This window comes from Hordeum vulgare, chromosome 7H, assembly GCF_904849725.1.
Source record: "Hordeum vulgare subsp. vulgare chromosome 7H, MorexV3_pseudomolecules_assembly, whole genome shotgun sequence".
Lineage (NCBI taxonomy): Eukaryota > Viridiplantae > Streptophyta > Magnoliopsida > Poales > Poaceae > Hordeum > Hordeum vulgare.
The window spans coordinates 493963005-493980165 of NC_058524.1; the positions used below are offsets into that span (position 1 = coordinate 493963005).

General features: G+C 42.8%; 2 protein-coding genes across 2 annotated transcripts; both read left to right on the plus strand.

The window, feature by feature from the left end:
* The first annotated feature begins 10052 nt into the window (after window positions 1-10052).
* Window positions 10053-12843, plus strand: LOC123407435 (50S ribosomal protein L19, chloroplastic-like). The gene is made up of 6 exons (XM_045100569.1): window positions 10053-10222; window positions 10575-10727; window positions 10833-11024; window positions 11133-11219; window positions 11296-11429; window positions 12479-12843. Exons 2-6 carry the CDS (start codon window positions 10590-10592, stop codon window positions 12579-12581), a joined length of 654 nt encoding a protein of 217 aa, XP_044956504.1. The 5' UTR covers window positions 10053-10222; window positions 10575-10589; the 3' UTR covers window positions 12582-12843.
* Window positions 12844-13578: 735 nt separating this feature from the next.
* LOC123407434 (protein FAR1-RELATED SEQUENCE 5-like) lies at window positions 13579-16832 on the plus strand. The gene is made up of 2 exons (XM_045100568.1): window positions 13579-13925; window positions 14417-16832. Exon 2 carries the CDS (start codon window positions 14486-14488, stop codon window positions 16487-16489), a length of 2004 nt encoding a protein of 667 aa, XP_044956503.1. The 5' UTR covers window positions 13579-13925; window positions 14417-14485; the 3' UTR covers window positions 16490-16832.
* Window positions 16833-17161: the final 329 nt, after the last annotated feature.

Consider the following 17161-nt stretch of genomic DNA (forward strand, 5'->3'; position numbering starts at 1 on the left):
TTTTTCCATAACAGAAGATACGCAAGGGACTTGAGAACCAAGGCAGGAGACCTTGTGGGAGGTCACAAGCCCCTAGGCGCGCCCTAGGGGGGGGTGCGCCTGGCAGGCTTGTGGGCCCCACGTGGATCCTTTGCCCTACCTCTTTCACCTATAAATTCTCTAAAATCCCGAAACCAAAGAAGAGAGCCACGAAAAGACTTTTCCGCCGCCGCAAGCTTCTGTCTCCGCAAGATCCCATGTGGGGACCGTTCTGGTGCCCTGTCGGAGGGGGATTCGGACACGGAGGGCTTCTTCATCAACACCATTGCATCTCCGATGATGCGTGAGTAGTTCACCACAGACCTTCGGGTCCATAGCTAGTATCTAGATGGCTTCTTCTCTCTCTTGGATCTTCAATACAAAGTTCTCCATCATCTTCATGGAGATCTATTCCAATGTAACTTTCTTTTGCGGTGTGTTTGTTGAGATCCGATGAATTGTGGATTTATGATCAGATTATCTATGAATATTATTTGAGTCTCCTCTGATCTCTTATATGCATGATTTCGTATCCTTGTAATTCTCTTCGAGTTATGGGTTTTGTTTGGCCAACTTGATCTATAATTCTTGCAATGGGAGAAGTGCTTGGTTTTGGGTTCATACCGTGCGGTCTCCTCACCCAGTGACAGAAAGGGTAGCGAGGCACGCATCATGTTGTTGCCATCAAGGGTAAAAAGATGGGGTTTATATCATATTGCATGAATTTATCCCTCTACATCATGTCATCTTGCTTAAGGCGTTACTCTGTTTGTTATGAACTCAATACACTAGATGCATGCTGGATAGCGGTCGATGTGTGGAGTAATAGTAGTAGATGCAAAAAAGTATCGGTCTACTTGTCTCGGACATGATGCCTATATGTATGATCATTGCCTTAGATATCGTCATGACTTTGCGCGATTATATCAATTGCTTGACAGTAATTCGTTCACCCACCGTAATACTTGCTATCATGAGAGAAGCCTCTAGTGAACACTATGGCCCTCGGGTCTACTTCACATCCTATATTCAGATCTACAAAATTACTTTGTTGCACTTTTCACCTTCAGATCTCACCTTGCAAATAATCATGAAGGGATTGACAACCCCTTTATCGCGTTGGGTGCAAGTTTGTTTGCTTTTGCGCAGATTCATTGGTGCCTCATCTTGATACTCCTATTGGATTGATTCCTTGGTTCTCAAACTGAGGGAAATACTTATCGCTACTTTGCTGCATCACCCTTTCCTCTTCAAGGGAAAAACCAACGCAAGCTCAATAGGTAGCAAGAAGGATTTATGGCGCCGTTGCCGGGGAGTATTCAAGTGAAGCATAACCAAGTAACTATTGCAAACTCATCTCTTGAATTTACATTATTTGCCTTTTGGCTCTCGTTTTCCTCTCCCTCACTTCTGAAAAAAAAATACAAAAATATTTGCCTTTTTCGTTCGCCCTTCTCTTTCGCTTGCTTTTTGTTCGCTTGTGTGTGTGTCTGCTTGCTAAGTCACCATGTCTGAAAACACCAAATTGTGTGACTTCTCGAATACTAATAACAATGATTTTATTAGTACTCCGATTGCTCCCGCCACTAGTGCGGAATCATATGAAATCAATGCTGCCTTGTTGAATCTTGTTATGAAAGAGCAATTTTCCGACCTTCCTAGTGAAGATGCGGCATCCCATTTTAATACCTTCATTGAGTTATGCAATATGCGAAAGAAGAAAGATGTGGATAATGATATGATTAAATTGAAGCTATTTCCATTCTCATTACGAAATCGAGCAAAAACTTGGTTTCCATCTTTACCCAAAAATAGTATTGATTCTTGGAACAAGTGTAAAGATGCCTTTATTTCCAAGTATTTTCCACCGGCTAAGATTATCTCTCTCCGTAATGATATCATGAATTTTAAGCAACTAGATCATGAACATGTTGCACAATCTTGGGAGAGAATGAAATTGATGATTAGAAATTGTCCCGCTCATGGCCTGAGTCTTTGGATGATTATACAAATTTTCTATGTTGGTTTGAATTTTGCTTCTAGAAATATCTTGGATTCCGCCTCTGGTGGAATTTTTATGGAAATCACACTAGGAGAAGCCACCAAACTCCTAGATAATATCATGACAAACTATTCTCAATGGCACACTGAAAGGTCACCTACTAGTAAAAAAGTGCATGCTATAGAAGAAATTAATTCTTTGAGTGCTAAGATGGATGAGTTAATGAAGTTGTTTGCTAGTAAAGGTGCTCCTCTTGATCCAAATGATATGCCTTTGTCTTCTTTGATTTAGAATAGCAATGAAATCTTGGATGTTAATTTTGTTGGTAGGAATAATTTTGGCAACAACAATGCTTATAGAGGTAACTTTAATCCTAGGCCTTTTCGTAGTAATCCCTCTAATAACTTTGGTAATTCCTACAACAATGCTCATGGAAATTATAATAAATTACCCTCTGATCTTGACAGTAATATTAAAGAGTTTATCAACTCACAAAAGATTTTCAATGCGTTCACAGAAGAAAAACTGCTCAAAATTGATGACTTGGCTATGACCGTTGATAGAATGTCTCTTGATATTGATGCTTTGAAATTGAGATGTGCTCCTTCCAAGATTAATATGGATGAAACTTTGAAAGCTATGTGTGTTTCCATGAATGATAGTAAAGAAATAACCGCCCAAATTTGTGCTAGACATGAATGGCTTAAAAAGGCGTGTTCTCGTGATGAGAATCACAAAGATCTTAAAGTGCTTGGTCTGACTCCTATTGAATCCTTGTTTTCTAATGTCAATCCTAATGATGATGAGGCTGGATACAAATCCACTTTGGTTGAGAAACGCCCCAATGATTCGGAGTCCACTTATCTTGATGCTAAAAACACTGGAAGTGGAGTAGAGGATATCAAAACTTTGAGTAGTGATGAAATTACTACTTTGGATTTCAAGGAATTTAATTATGATAGTTGCTCTTTGATTGAATGTATTTCCTTGATGCAATCCATGCTAAACTCTCCACATGTTTATAGCCAAAATAAGGCCTTTACCGATCATATAGTTGATGCTATGATGAAATCTCTTGAAGAGAAACTTGAGTTGGAGATATCTATTCCTAGAAAACTTCATGATGAGTGAGAACCTACTATCAAAATCAAGATTAAAAATTATGAATGCAATGCTTTATGTGATTTGGGTGCTAGTGTTTTTGCCATTCCAAAATCTTTATGTGATGTTCTAGGCTTCAATGAGATCGATGAGTGCTCTCTTAATTTGCATCTTGCGGATTCTACTATTAAGAAACCTATGGGAAGGATCAATGATGTTCTTATTATTGCAAATAGGAACTATGTGCCCGTAGATTTCATTGCTCTTGATATTGATTGCAATCCGACATGTCCCATTATTCTTGGTAGACCTTTCCTTAGGACTATTGGTGCTGTTATCGATATGAAGGAAGGGAATATTATATTTCAATTTCCATTAAAGAAGGGCATGGAACACTTTCCTAGAAAGAAAATAAGATTGCCTTATGAATCCATGATGAGAGCTACTTATGGTTTGAGCACCAAAGATGACGATACTTTATTCTATCGCCTCATGCCTAGCTAAGGGCGTTAAATGATAGCGCTTGTTGGGAGGCAACCCAATGAATAAATTTATTTTTGCTTTTTACTTTCTGTTTTGTTGTGTCCACACCATCATAATTCTGTTATGATTGTGTTTTTTATGTTTTTTATTTGTGTTTGTGCCAAGTAGAACCTTTATGATCAGTTTTGGTGATGGTTGTTTGATCATGCTGAAAAAGACAGAAACTTTGTGCTCACGAAATTATTTTTAATTCCTGTCCAGAAAGCGATTTTGAGTTGATTCCTTTTTATGCTGATTGATACGCACATTTCCCTAATTGTCATAATTTTTCAGAATTTTTGGGATACCAGAGCTATACGAAGTATACAGATTGCTACAGATTGTTCTGTTTTTGACATATTCTGTTTTTGTTGTGTTGATTGCTTATTTTGATGAAACTATGGTTAGTATCGGGGGTACTAGCCATGGAGAAGTGAGAATACAGTAATATAACATCAATATAAATGGAAATCAAGTTTACTATAGTACCTAAAGAGTTGGTGGTTTGTTTTCTTATGCTAATGATATCACGAGTTTCTGTTTAAGTTTTGTGTTGTGAAGTTTTCAAGTTTTGGGTGATGTTCTCATGGACAATGGAATAAAGAGTGGAAAGAGCTTAAGCTTGGGATGCCCAAGACATCCCAAGCCAAATTCAATGACACCAAAAAGCCTAAGCTTGGGGATGCCCCGGGAAGGCATCCACTCTTTCGTCTTCAATCCATCGGTAACGTTACTTGGAGCTATATTTTTATTCACCACATGATATGTGTTTTGCTTGGAGCGTCGTGTATTATAGGAGTCTTTGCTTTTTGTTTTGTCACAATCATCCTTGCTGCACACCTTTTTAAGAAGGATATGCACTCATCGTGATTTTGTTAGAATACTCAATGAGCTTCACTTATATCTTTTGAGTTAGGCAATTTAGCTCGCATGTGCTTCACTTATATCTTTTGAGCTATATAACTTTGCTCTAGTGCTTCACTTAGGTCTTTTTAGAGCACGGCAGTATCATATTTTGTAGAAATAAAAACTCTCGGTCTTCACTTATACCATTTTGAGAGTGCTCTCTCTAAGTAACTTGGTAATTGGCGTGTGCTATGAAACTAGTCCTAAATATGATATGCATCCAAAGAGGATATAATAAAAACTTCCATATTCAAGTGCATTGATTAGTAAGAGAAGTTTGATTCCTCACAATTAGTTTTGAGATATGGATATGGTAATATTAGAGTTATGTTAGTAGGGTGTTGTGAATCCAGAAATACTTGTGTTGAGGTTAGTGATTCCCGTAGCATGCACGTATGGTGAACCGCTATGTTAGGAAGTCGGAGCATAATTGATTTATTGATTGTCATCCTTTGTGTGGCGGTCGGGATCGCGTGATGGTTAACACCTACCAACCCTTCCCCTAGGAGTATGCGTTTAGCACTTTGTTTTGATTACTAATAAAACTTTCGCAATAAGTATATGAGTTCTTCATGACTAATGTTGAGTCCATGGTTTAGATGCACCTCCACCATCACTATCTTCTTAGTGTCGTGCAACTTCCGCCGGTGCTAAACGCATGATTTTGTACCCTCACCCTTCCACCGTTGCTAGCCTCTCTAGTACCGTGTAACTTTTCCCGGTGCACAAATCCACCATATACCTTCCTCAAAATAGCCACCATACCTACCTATTATGGCATTTTCATAGCCATTCCAAGATATATTTCCATGCAACTCCCACCGTTCCATCTCATGACATGTGCTGTCACTTTCATATTGCCATTGCATGATCGTAAGATAGCTAGCAAGATGTTTCAACGTCATATGCTAAGCTAGATCGTTGCACATCCCGGTACACTGTCGGAGGCATTTCATATAGAGTCATTATTGTTCTAAGTTTTGAGTTGTAAGTAAATGAAAGTGTGATGATCATCATTATTAGAGCATTGTCCCATGTGAGGAAAAAAAAAGGCCAAAGTTGCCCACCAAAAAAAATGAAAAAACAAAAGAGGCCAAAGAGCCCAAACAAAAAAAATGAGAGAAAAAGAGAGAAGGGACAATACTACTATCTTTTTCCACACTTGTGCTTCAAAATAGCACCATGTTCTTTATGATAGAGAGTCTCTTCTTTGTCACTTCCATATACTAGTGGGAATTTCCATTTTATAACTTGGCTTGTATATTACAATGACGGGCTTCCTCAAAATTTCCCTAGGTCTTCGTGAGCAAGCAAGTTGGGTGCACACCCACTAGTTTTTTTGAGCTTCCATACACTTATAGCTCTTGTGCATCTCTTGCATGGCAATCCCTACTCATTCACATTGATATCTATTGATGGGCATATCCATAGCCCATTGATACGCCGAGTCGATGTGACCATCTCCTCCTTTTTGCCTCACAACCTCCACCACACTCTATTCCACCTATAGTGCTATATCCATGGCTCACGCTCATGTATTGCGTAAGAGTTGAAAAAGTTTGAGAAAGTAAGAGTGCAAAAACAATTACTTGGCCAATACCGGGGTTGTGCATGATTTAAATTCTTTGTGTGGGGATGATGGAGCATAGCCAAACTATATTATTTTGTAGGGATAACTTTATTTGGCCTTGTTATTTCAAAAGTTCATGATTACTTTGCTAGTATGCTTGAAGTATTATTGCTTTCATGTCAATAGTAAACTATTGTTTTGAATCTTACGGATCTGAACATTCATGCCACAAGAAAGAAGTTACAAGGAACAAATATGTTAGGTAGAATTCCACATCAAAAATTCGGTCTTTATCACTTCCCTACTCGAGGACAAGCAGGAGTTAAGCCTGGGGATGCTTGATACGTCTCCAACGTATCTATAATTTTTTATGGTTCCATGCTATTATGTTATCAACTTTGGATGTTTTATATGCATGAATATGCTATTTTATATCATTTTTGGGACTAACCTATTAACTCAGTGCCAAGTGCCAGTTTTTGTTTTTTTCCGTGTTTTTGACCTTTTTTAGAAAAGAATATTAAACGGAGTCCAAACGGAATAAAACCCGCGGGATGATTTTTTTCGTAACGCAAGATACGTAGGGGACTTGAGAACCAAGGCACAATACCTTGTGGGAGGTTACAAGCCCCCTAGGCGCGCCCTAGGGGGGGGGCTGGCAGGCTTGTGGGCCCCACATGGCTCCTTTGCCCTACCTCTTTCGCTTATAAATTCTCTAAAATCCCGAAACCAAAGAAGAGAGCCACGAAAATACTTTTCCGCCGCCGCAAGCTTCTGTCTCCGCAAGATCCCATCTGGGGACCGTTCTGGTGCCCTGCCGGAGGGGGATTCAGATACGGAGGGCTTCTTCATCAACACCATTGCCTCTCCGATGATCCGTGAGTAGTTCACCACAGACCTTCGGGTCCGTAGCTAGTAGCTAGATGGCTTCTTCTCTCTCTTGGATCTTCAATACAAAGTTCTCCATGATCTTCATGGAGATCTATCCGATGTAACTTTCTTTTGCGGTGTGTTTGTCGAGATCCGATGAATTGTGGATTTATGATTAGATTATCTATGAATATTATTTGAGTCTCCTCTGATCTCTTATATGCATGATTTCGTAACCTGGTAATTCTCTTCGAGTTATGGGTTTCGTTTGGCCAACTTGATCTATAATTCTTGCAATGGGAGAAGTGCTTGGTTTTGGGTTCATACCGTGCGGTGTCCTCACCAAGTGACAGAAAGGGTAGCGAGGCACGCATCGTGTTGTTTCCATCAAGGGTAAAAAGATGGGGTTTATATCATATTGCAGGAATTTACCCCTCTACATCATGTCATATTGCTTAAGGCGTTACTCTGTTTGTTATGAACTCAATACACTAGATGCTTGCTGGATAGCGGTCGATGTGTGGAGTAATAGTAGTAGATGCAAAAAAGTATCGGTCTACTTGTCTCGGACGTAATGCCTATATGTATGATCATTGCCTTAGATATCGTCATGACTTTGCGCAATTCTATCAATTGCTCGACAGTAATTCGTTCACCCACCGTAATACTTGCTATCATGAGAGAAGCCTCTAGTGAACACTATGGCCCCCGGGTCTACTTCACATCCTATATTCAGATCTACAAAATTACTTTGTTGCACTTTTCACCTTCAGATCTCACCTTGAAAATAACCGTGAAGGGATTGACAACCCCTTTATCGTGTTGGGTGCAAGTTTGTTTGCTTTTGCGCAGATTCATTGGTGCCTCATCTTGATACTCCTACTGGATTGATACCTTGGTTCTCAAACTGAGGGAAATACTTATCGCTACTTTGCTGCATCACCCTTTCCTCTTCAAGGGAAAAACCAATGCAAGCTCAAGAGGTAGCAGCTAGCCTTGAGGGACAAGCCCTCAAGGTGCGTCGGCCAAGGGGAGGAGGAGGACTCCTCCTCCAATTCGGTTTGGGAAATTGGAGTCCTCCTCTTCCTTCCCACCTCCCTCTTTTCCCTTTTTGTTTTATTTTCCTTTGGTATTTTCTTATGTGGCGCCATGGGCCCCTTGGGCTGATTCCACTAGCCCACTAAGGACTTGTGGCGCCACCCTAGTGCCTTGGGCTCACTCCCGGGTGGGTGGGCCCCTCCCGGTGAACTCTCCGAACCCATTCGTCACTCCCGGTACACTACCGGAATTGCCCAAAACTTTCCGGTAAGCAAATGAAACCATCCTATATATCAATCTTTGTTTCCGGACCATTCTGGAAACCCTCGTGACGTCCGTGATCTCATCCGGGACTCCGAACAACATTCGGTAACCACACATATAACTCAACTATACTAAAACATCATCGAACCTTAAGTGTGCAGACCCTGCGGGTTCGAACTATGCAGACATGCCCCGAGGCACTCCTCGGTCAATATCCAATAGCGGGACCTGGATGCCCATATTGGATCCTACATATTCTCTGAAGATCTTATCGGTTGAACCTCAGTGTCAAGGATTCATATAATCCTGTATGTCATTCCCTTTGTCCTTCGGTATGTTACTTGCCTGAGATTTGATCGTCGATATCCGCATACCTATTTCAATCTCGTTACCGGCAAGTCTCTTTACTCGTTCTGTAATACAAGATCCCATGACTTACACTTAGTCACATTGCTTGCAAGGCTTGTGTGTGATGTTGTATTACCGGGTGGGCCCCAAGATACCTCTCCATCACACGGAGTGACAAATCCCAGTCTTGATCCATACTAACTCAACGAACACCTTCGGAGATACCTGTAGAGCACCTTTATAGTCACCCAGTTACGTTGCGACGTTTGATGCACACAAGGTATTCCTCCGGTGCGAGTGAGTTATATGATCTCATGGTCATTGGAACAGCTACTTGACACGCAGAAAACAATAGCAATAAAACGACACGATCAATATGCTACGTTCATAGTTTGGGTCTAGTCCAACACATGATTCTCCTAATGATGTGATCCAGTTATCAAGTGACAACACTTGCATATAGTAAGAAAACCTTGACTATCATTGATCAACTGGCTAGCCAACTAAAGGCTTGCTAGGGACATTGTTTTGTCTATGTATCCACACATGTATCTGTGTTTTCATTAAATACAGTTATATCATGGATAATAAACGAGTATCTTTAAACAAGAAATATAATAATAACTATTTATCATTGCCTCTAGGACATATTTCCAACACAAGTGTGGTGAGCTAGCCAAGTTGGAGAGGAACAGGACGGCTACCGAGATGGCGAGCTCGACGGTGTCCAAGACTTCCGGACGGAGAGGTCGACGACGACCAGGACCGCCGAACGGTGAGCTCGACGCCGACCGAAAAAACGAATAGGAGACGCGTCAGGAGGAACGCGGACGACGACACAGATGCTTGGGGTGGCCATCAGCAACTAGGCATAGCGATTTGATTGGGTCGACCCATTTAATCCATCGGGTTTCATAGGGCCGGCTCCATTGACCCGTAAATAATTTAAGGCCGACCCACTTGACCCATTGGCCTCGATTATTTGGGCCGGGTCAGTGACCCAGCGTGTCGACCCGGCCTATTCCCGTCTTGAGTGCCTGGGGGTTCCTCACAAAATCATTAGTTAGCGAGTACACCTTTTAACGATTACTCCCACCTTCTGAGCTTTGCTTTCTTTTTTCCCACGAGAGGCACGTTTTTGCTTTCGCGAGAGGTACGGTTTTGCTATCGCGAGAGACACGGTCGTGCCTCTCGGAAAGGGAAAAAATACGTTCAGAGCGCGACACGTGGCGATGGACGAGAACACGCCAAGTGGCAGCGCACGGGATCGCTGACAGGCTCGAAAAAAACGCGGTTAACTATTGCTCCGGGTTCCTCATGACCCCTCGTTATCACTGTAAACTTTGCAGCTGAGTAATAAAGTTTGGTTTAACTTAAAAATAAAAAGAAGTCAGGACGGTTGGCCGCCATCCGACGGTAGGAAATCCGGCTCGTGCTTTCTTTCACCCGGGTGCGGGACGTCACTGTTCCAGGGCTTCAGGGTTCAGGCGAGGTGCGACCCGGGACGACGTCCGCCTCTTCCTTTCGTCTCCGCCGCCGGCCAGATCTCGCGCCGTCCCTTCTCTGTTGGCCCGCTCGACGAGGTATTCTCCTCTTCCCCTTCCTTTGTTCCGCCGTCTGCCAGTCCGGACCCCCTCAGCCTTCTCCGGCAGGCGGCGCGGTAAGCCCCAGCCGGAGATTTCCCCGCGGGCACCCTCTGGGATATTGTTTCTTCGCCCTAATCGATCCCATGCAAAACATCGTTCCTCTATCCATCCATTTTGTTGTGGATTTGTTTATTGCTTGGACGCCTGGTGGAGTACTAGTACTGAAAAGATTTGCGGGGCTCAACTGAACCCTGTAGGGTTTATCTTGCGATTTTTCATTCATTTCTTTCCCGCGAGGAATAGAATCTCCCCCCCAGCTTTGATCCCAGCGTGTGCATTTTCTACGCAGAGGACCGGTCACAGGATGCAGTCTTTAGTGCGGACCTTCTGTCGAACCGGAGCCGGGGGCACGCCTTTGAAGCTCCTGGATCACGCAGCTCCTAGAATTGAACAGTCGTTCGCGGAAACCCTGAGGCCTTGCAGCTGGATTCGTCAAATTGTGGTGCGTGTGCCGGTGTTCATATGGCGGATACAAGTCGCGGGTTTGTGATCCTGTGTTTACTAATATGGCCTGGTCATGCCTGGTGGATTGAATTTTGATGTGCAGAGTCCAATCATTCCACATGACGGTGTTCAGGCATATGGTTTCGGCACGAAGGCTTTGGCGGTGAGGGGGTTCTCAACTGTGGGGACTGCCGAGGTTTCTGTTGAGGATGAAGATTCCAGCTCTCCCATGGTTGAGCACCCACCACGCATTAAGTTCAAGAGGCCTGACAAGACGGCCAGACACATTATGAATGTAAGTTAATGTGTCATCTCTAGTAACAGTATAACTTCCAGTACGAGCGAAGTTACAATAGTCATCTAAACAACCTAAATATATCTATCTGTTACTTGAGTTTGCCAGATCTTAAACAAAGAGGCAGTCGACAAAGTTCGTACAGAGAGGACCATTCCCGATGTACAGCCTGGATGTATCGTTCAAATGAGACTGGTAAGTACTAAGTAAATACATTCTTGCCTTATTTGTTCATTCACATATCTGTTGTTCTGATTCTATGTATAAACAGCAAGTTCCTGAGAACAAGCGACGCGAGTCTACATTGAAAGGCATCGTCATAGCAAGACGCAATGCTGGGATCGCTACGACTTTCAGATTGCGTAGATTAGTAGCTGGCGTTGGAGTTGAGTCTGTCTTTCCACTGTAAGTGGCACCAAATATGTGCTTCTCTCTTCCATGTTCATTTTAGTAGACATTGCTTTATTTCTGAGTTTTCCACGTGCAAATTAGAATTACTTTTTAGTTCCGCAATATTGTGTTTCTGTTAGAATAACAGCTTGTGCATTCGCATCTGGGTGCTCTCTGTTCATTAGCATGACAGAACAAGCCATATTTGTTGGTTGTGCACGAACATTTTCCCTGTGTTATTACAAGGAAACCGCACACGCATCACTAACTCACTACGCATGCACACCTACATGCGAGTGCATCTTCTAATCACATGTAAAAACGATGAAGACTGGGGATAAATCTGCTGATCTCACTAAATTGCTACTTGTTATGTTGCTGCATATATCTTATTGAACACATATCGAATTATGGATGCACACGTATTATTAGTGTAGTTTGCTCAGCTGAGCTGACAAAGAAGTGTTTTAATTTGATATGTTGTCTATGAGCTATTTGCTGCCTTCTTGATTTACCTGATGGTATTTTATCTGCCATGAGAATGGTGGCACAAATTTTCATTCTGGTCCTTATGCTAGTTGTAAATCCATGGCAATGAGTACTCTTGTCTAAACCATAGAATGCTATGTAGGAATATCTTGTTAATGAACCCTTAAGTGAACCGTGCTTATAATTTTGAGACAAAACACACAGTTTGTCGTTAACCATTTGTACAGAACTGATTGCTTATGCTGTGTTAGCATTTTTTACAAATGGAGCTTGTAGTTTCATACATTTGTACATCCAGTTATGGTTAAACTACCTTTCATGCGTACATAGCCTTTGTCCATCCCATGTCTGCTGCGGGAATGCTTTGGAGGAATGGCATAAGTAGGATATTTCATATGGGCTCTCCTTTTGTTTCCAGGATCTGTTCTCTTTTGTTCCACAGTTATTTTCTTCAATCCTTCATCACATAAAAAGCTGTCTTGAGTTGTTGAAGAAGTCAAACATGAAAATTATCATCACATCATACTTGTTTTGTGCGTAATATTATCCTGATGCCATTTCTCTTTTGCATTCAGGTACTCGCCAAACATCAAAGAAATCAAGATCTTAGACAGGAAGAAAGTCAGGAGAGCAAAGCTGTACTACCTGAGGGACAGAATGAATGCACTCAAGAAATGAGGCAGCATGGGTTTGACTCTTGCCATTTTGTTTCTGATGTGAATCTGGGTGGCTTCAGTTGCCACAGTGGTTGCAGTTCTAGGAGCTTCATGTTTAGTTCCAGCTCCTAAAACTACTGTTTCAGGTTACCATGTTTGGTTTCTGGGGCAAGAGCCCGCAGAAATAACGCTTCTGTGATTTGAAATTAACAATGTGGATCTGCCCTCTTATGTTTTCTAGCAACTAGTGTAACGAGGAAGAAATAAAAATGCTCAGACCTCTAGCTCCCCCTTTTCTTATTGAAGATTGTGATATATCTACCTGTTTCTGGTTAAGTTAGACCATTCCTTCCTGCTATCAAGATGGTTGTTTTGCACACAACTCATGAGTAGCCTTTCATCATGAGATTTTCATGTATAACTTTGATGGCCCGTTTGTGATGCAAGAAATTGGATGGCTAGTGTTCCTGTTCTTTCAAAATGGCATATTTCAGATATTCTTCTTTGATCGGTACTTTGGATAATTGGATTGAAGTATTACTCATCTTTGCGAATAACAGGAAGGGGTGAAAATTACCAGCGTGAAAGAAATTATTGAGATTAAGTCTTGGATTGTACTCCTCCATTCCAAAATAAGTGTGTTAAGCTCAATACAACTTTGTACTAGAGGTAGAATAGGGCTAAGACAGTTATTTTGGGACAGAGGGAGTAAGTTGGAGGTTGAACTCGTGCAGTAGGCGAAGGTTGAATTATTTGAGTGCAATGGTTTAACTCCAACCCGTTGTTAATAAAATAAAGACAGTATACCGGGTGGGAAGAAACTAACATGAACATAGGCAACGAAAGCTCCTGACTGAAACAGAGGAATCTACATTAGAGATCAGAGAAAATTTTAAAACGCATTGGCATATTGCTTCTGTCCGTGGTAACATCTTGTGGAGAAGAAAAAGGATGGCCCTGTCGAAATTTTTGTCACGCACGCAGGCAAACTTATCCTGTTCCTATCTGAGAAAGATGGGGTCCCTTTCTTTTTTCTTAGGTTTGAAATCATTCAGACCAAATGATTAGGTTCTTACGCTACGACATAAGCCAAGTCGGATTGACTGGTTTTCTTCCGCATTACTGTTTCACATTCCAGCTTCCCGTAACTCGCTTGCTTCCTTTGGGCCGGCTGCCTCCGCCCCACTCTACCCCGCCACCGCCAGCGCCGTCGCCGCCGACCGGAGTCTCCTTCCACCGCCTATTTCGTGGACGGGAAGGGAGCCTTCCCCGTAGGCGTCCGTCCGTCCTCCTCCCCCTCCCCCTCCTCCTCCACTCTGCTGGGCTGGCGGGGAGCGAGCGAGGTCCCTCCCCTCTTCCTTCGCTGGTAAGCATAAGCCCTAGCGCTTGCTTGCGCTGTTGTTTGTTTTGCTTCGAAGCTCAGGCCTATTTGTTACTCTGAACCATCCAACCCTACCAGATCGACCTCAGTTGGCCCCCCTTCCGTTCCCGCCCGTGAATTTCCCCATTTCGGTGCCCGTTACACTGAATTAGTATCTTCTGTAGACCAAAAAAAAAAAGTGGAGGGCTTTAGCTGTACGCCGACTCTTCCCGTAGGCTAGTCCAAGGTTTTGATATGCGTAGTGGGTGGAATTAGCTTGAATCGTTCGTTGGCAGGCGACCCCAAGTGTGTGATATGGGTAAATGAGTATCCTTCAGTTCAGTTGAGGATTCATGTTATTGTGGTGAAATTCAGGTGTCAACTCAAATTTCTGCCACGCCCACGATTTTTCTTTTTGTCCAATGATCTTTGTAGCATATGTTCTCAAATTATGGAGGCTGAGGAGCTTATTCTTTTTGGATTCTTGATTATTGCAGCCCTTATCCACGCCGAGGAAATCTGGGCACGGCGTTTCTCTTTTGTAACTCGAGCTTTGGCACTCTTGGATGGAGTTCTCGTCAAGTGAAGACCGTGAACTTGTTGAAGATTTCATAGATGTCGAGGATGATACAGGCACCGCTGATGTTGATCAACCACCTGGTGTGATGACTTCCCATGTTCACTGCATTGATCCTTCTGAGGGATCCATGTCGACTGCTGGAAACGAGTTGCTTCCGGTAGCTGACGAGCTGGGCAAAAATGCTGAACCATACCTGGGCATGGAATTTGCGTCTGATGCAGCTGCACGTGCATTCTACAATGAGTATGCGCTAGGCCTTGGGTTCGGCATTCGTGTCGCCCGGTCCCGCAGTGAGCGGCGAAAAGGTACCGAGGTACTCGTCATGAAGCGTTTTGTGTGCATGAAAGAGGGACATCACAAGAAGAAGAAGGATGTTGACTCTAGCAACAAGAAAAAGAGGAAGCGCCTCTCTATACGGGAAGGCTGCCCAGCAATGATGGAGGTGGTGAGGAGGGCCCCAGAGAAGTGGGTCATCACGAAGTTGGTGCTCGAGCACACTCATGTTATTGTTAGCCCAGACAAGGCGAGGGAGGTCCAGCTCCTTCATCTCTCTGGGAAGGAGCATGCGGATACCTTGCAGGAGGTGCGGAGGAATGTGTTTGGAGACACAGGCGCATCTGATCTCTTCACCTACCTAATGAGAAGGCAGTCAGACAACTCTGGTTTTTTCTATAACGTACAAGTTGACAGTAGAAACTGTTTGAGGAATGCAGTTTGGGTTGATGCAAGATCTAAAATATCATACAAGTACTTTGGAGATGCTGTTTACTTCGACACTACTTATACTCAAAACGAAAATATGTTGCCTTTTGCAGCTTTCACAGGTGTGAATCACCATGGTGACTGTGTTGTTTTTGGTTGTGCTCTTGTCTTGGACAAGACAGAATCTTCATATGCTTGGATTTTTGAGACATGGCTGACAGCAATGGATAAGCGGCTGCCATTTTCATTTACAACAGATGAAGGCAAAACAATGACAGAGGCAGTTGCCAAAACATTTCCTCAATGTTTCCATCGTCTTTGTAGATGGCGAGTTCTTTCTAAATGCAAGAAGAAATTGTCTGATGTCTACATGAGATTTCCTGAGCTCCATAACGAGTTAAAGAGATGTGTCAACGAGTGTGATACCATGCCTGTTTTTGACATGTTCTGGGGTTCTATTCTCGACAAGTATGATCTGAGGGAGAACACTTGGTTGCAATCACTATTTGAAGCAAGAAATAAATGGGTTCCTGCATACCTAACAGGCTCCTTCTTTGCAGAATTGTCACTGACCCGTAGAGCAGAAACAATCAGTAGGTTTTATAGGAATAACTTCAGCACAAGAGCTCCCCTCCTTTCTTTTATCACTACATTTGATCAACACATAGACAGATTGTATATGAATGAAGCTCAGAAAGATCTTGCCTTGTTTTCTCCTGAGCAACTCCTGAAAACCAATTCAATCTTGGAAAAACAAGCAGCAAGCATCTATACCAGGGCTGCATTTGAATTTTTCCAAATGGAGTTGATTGAATCGCTGCATCACTATGCCGTGAAGGTCCAGGAAAGCCCTTATGAAGCCAAGTACTATGTCGAAAGAGATGGTGATCCTCCTACCAGGCACACTGTTGTCTACAATGGTGCCGAGGAGAAGGTTTGGTGTGACTGCTGCAGGTTTGCTTTCTCGGCGATATTGTGCAGACATGTGCTAGGAGTATTCATCTTGGCTGACATCGACATGATTCCGGAGCCATGCATCACGAAGCGATGGACGAAAAAGGCAAAGACAGGGCCAGTTTTTGTTGGTCGCATCCTTGAAGATGAAAACCGGCACACAGATTCTGTGACTTCGAGGTTCAGTGATCTTGTTTGCGACGGGATGATGTGTGGAGAGAAGGGGACTCTATCAGAAGGCTCCTTCAAATTTGCAAAGGAATTACTGCGCAACGCCTATAGAGAAATAGATAAACTGACCAAGGCTGGTTCCCAGCAAGTTGGCAACAGATAGCATCAGTGGCCTTGAACATTGCTACCAAGGATGAAAACATGGTCTATTCCTGCTGTGCTATACCATGAGCAAGAGCTTGCACTTGCCGCGTGTACAATGTCAATGACAAATGGCACTTTACCTTGTTAGTTGTTACTGTAAATCCAATCCTGTTGACCTAGTGTTGGCCAAGTGATGAGTGCTGGCTGCTGCTGCTGCTTCTGCTTGCGATGTCACAACACAAAACACTGGTATAGTGCAATCACCATTGTAGGAAACATTTACAATTTTATTTCATGTGTCAAAATATCTAGCAAACCTTAATTTCTCGTGAATTTAAATAAAGATGAGCAATTTTGAAGGAGATTGTTATAGTCAACCGACGCGCTTAAGATCAATGCTGCAGAACCTTAACAGGAACTAGGCTCCTATTTTCACATGAGGAGAGGGTCTATGCCAATTTTTTGCGAGCCTGACCAAGCCAAGCCACGAGCTGGCTCGGCTTGGCTCAACTCGATACGACCCCTAGTTTGCAGCATTTTTCTATAAAGGTGACATATATGAATATGTTGTGGTCTTCATGTAAGGGGTCAACAATGAGGGGCATCAATGATACCCAACCATAGATGACAAACAGGGTCTTGGTCTTACGGGTATTAGAGCTCCATAACTGATGCTGGATGCAGATTTTGT

Excerpts from the sequence above, each read along its gene's own strand:
- LOC123407434 (XM_045100568.1), top strand. The coding sequence starts at position 14,486 with ATGGAGTTCTCGTCAAGTGAAGACCGTGAACTTGTTGAAGATTTCATA.
- LOC123407435 (XM_045100569.1), top strand. The coding sequence starts at position 10,590 with ATGCAGTCTTTAGTGCGGACCTTCTGTCGAACCGGAGCCGGGGGCACG. Across the intron at positions 10,728-10,832 it reads GCTGGATTCGTCAAATTGTG|AGTCCAATCATTCCACATGA; the intron begins GTGCGTGTGCCG and ends TTTGATGTGCAG. Across the intron at positions 11,430-12,478 it reads GTTGAGTCTGTCTTTCCACT|GTACTCGCCAAACATCAAAG; the intron begins GTAAGTGGCACC and ends TTTTGCATTCAG.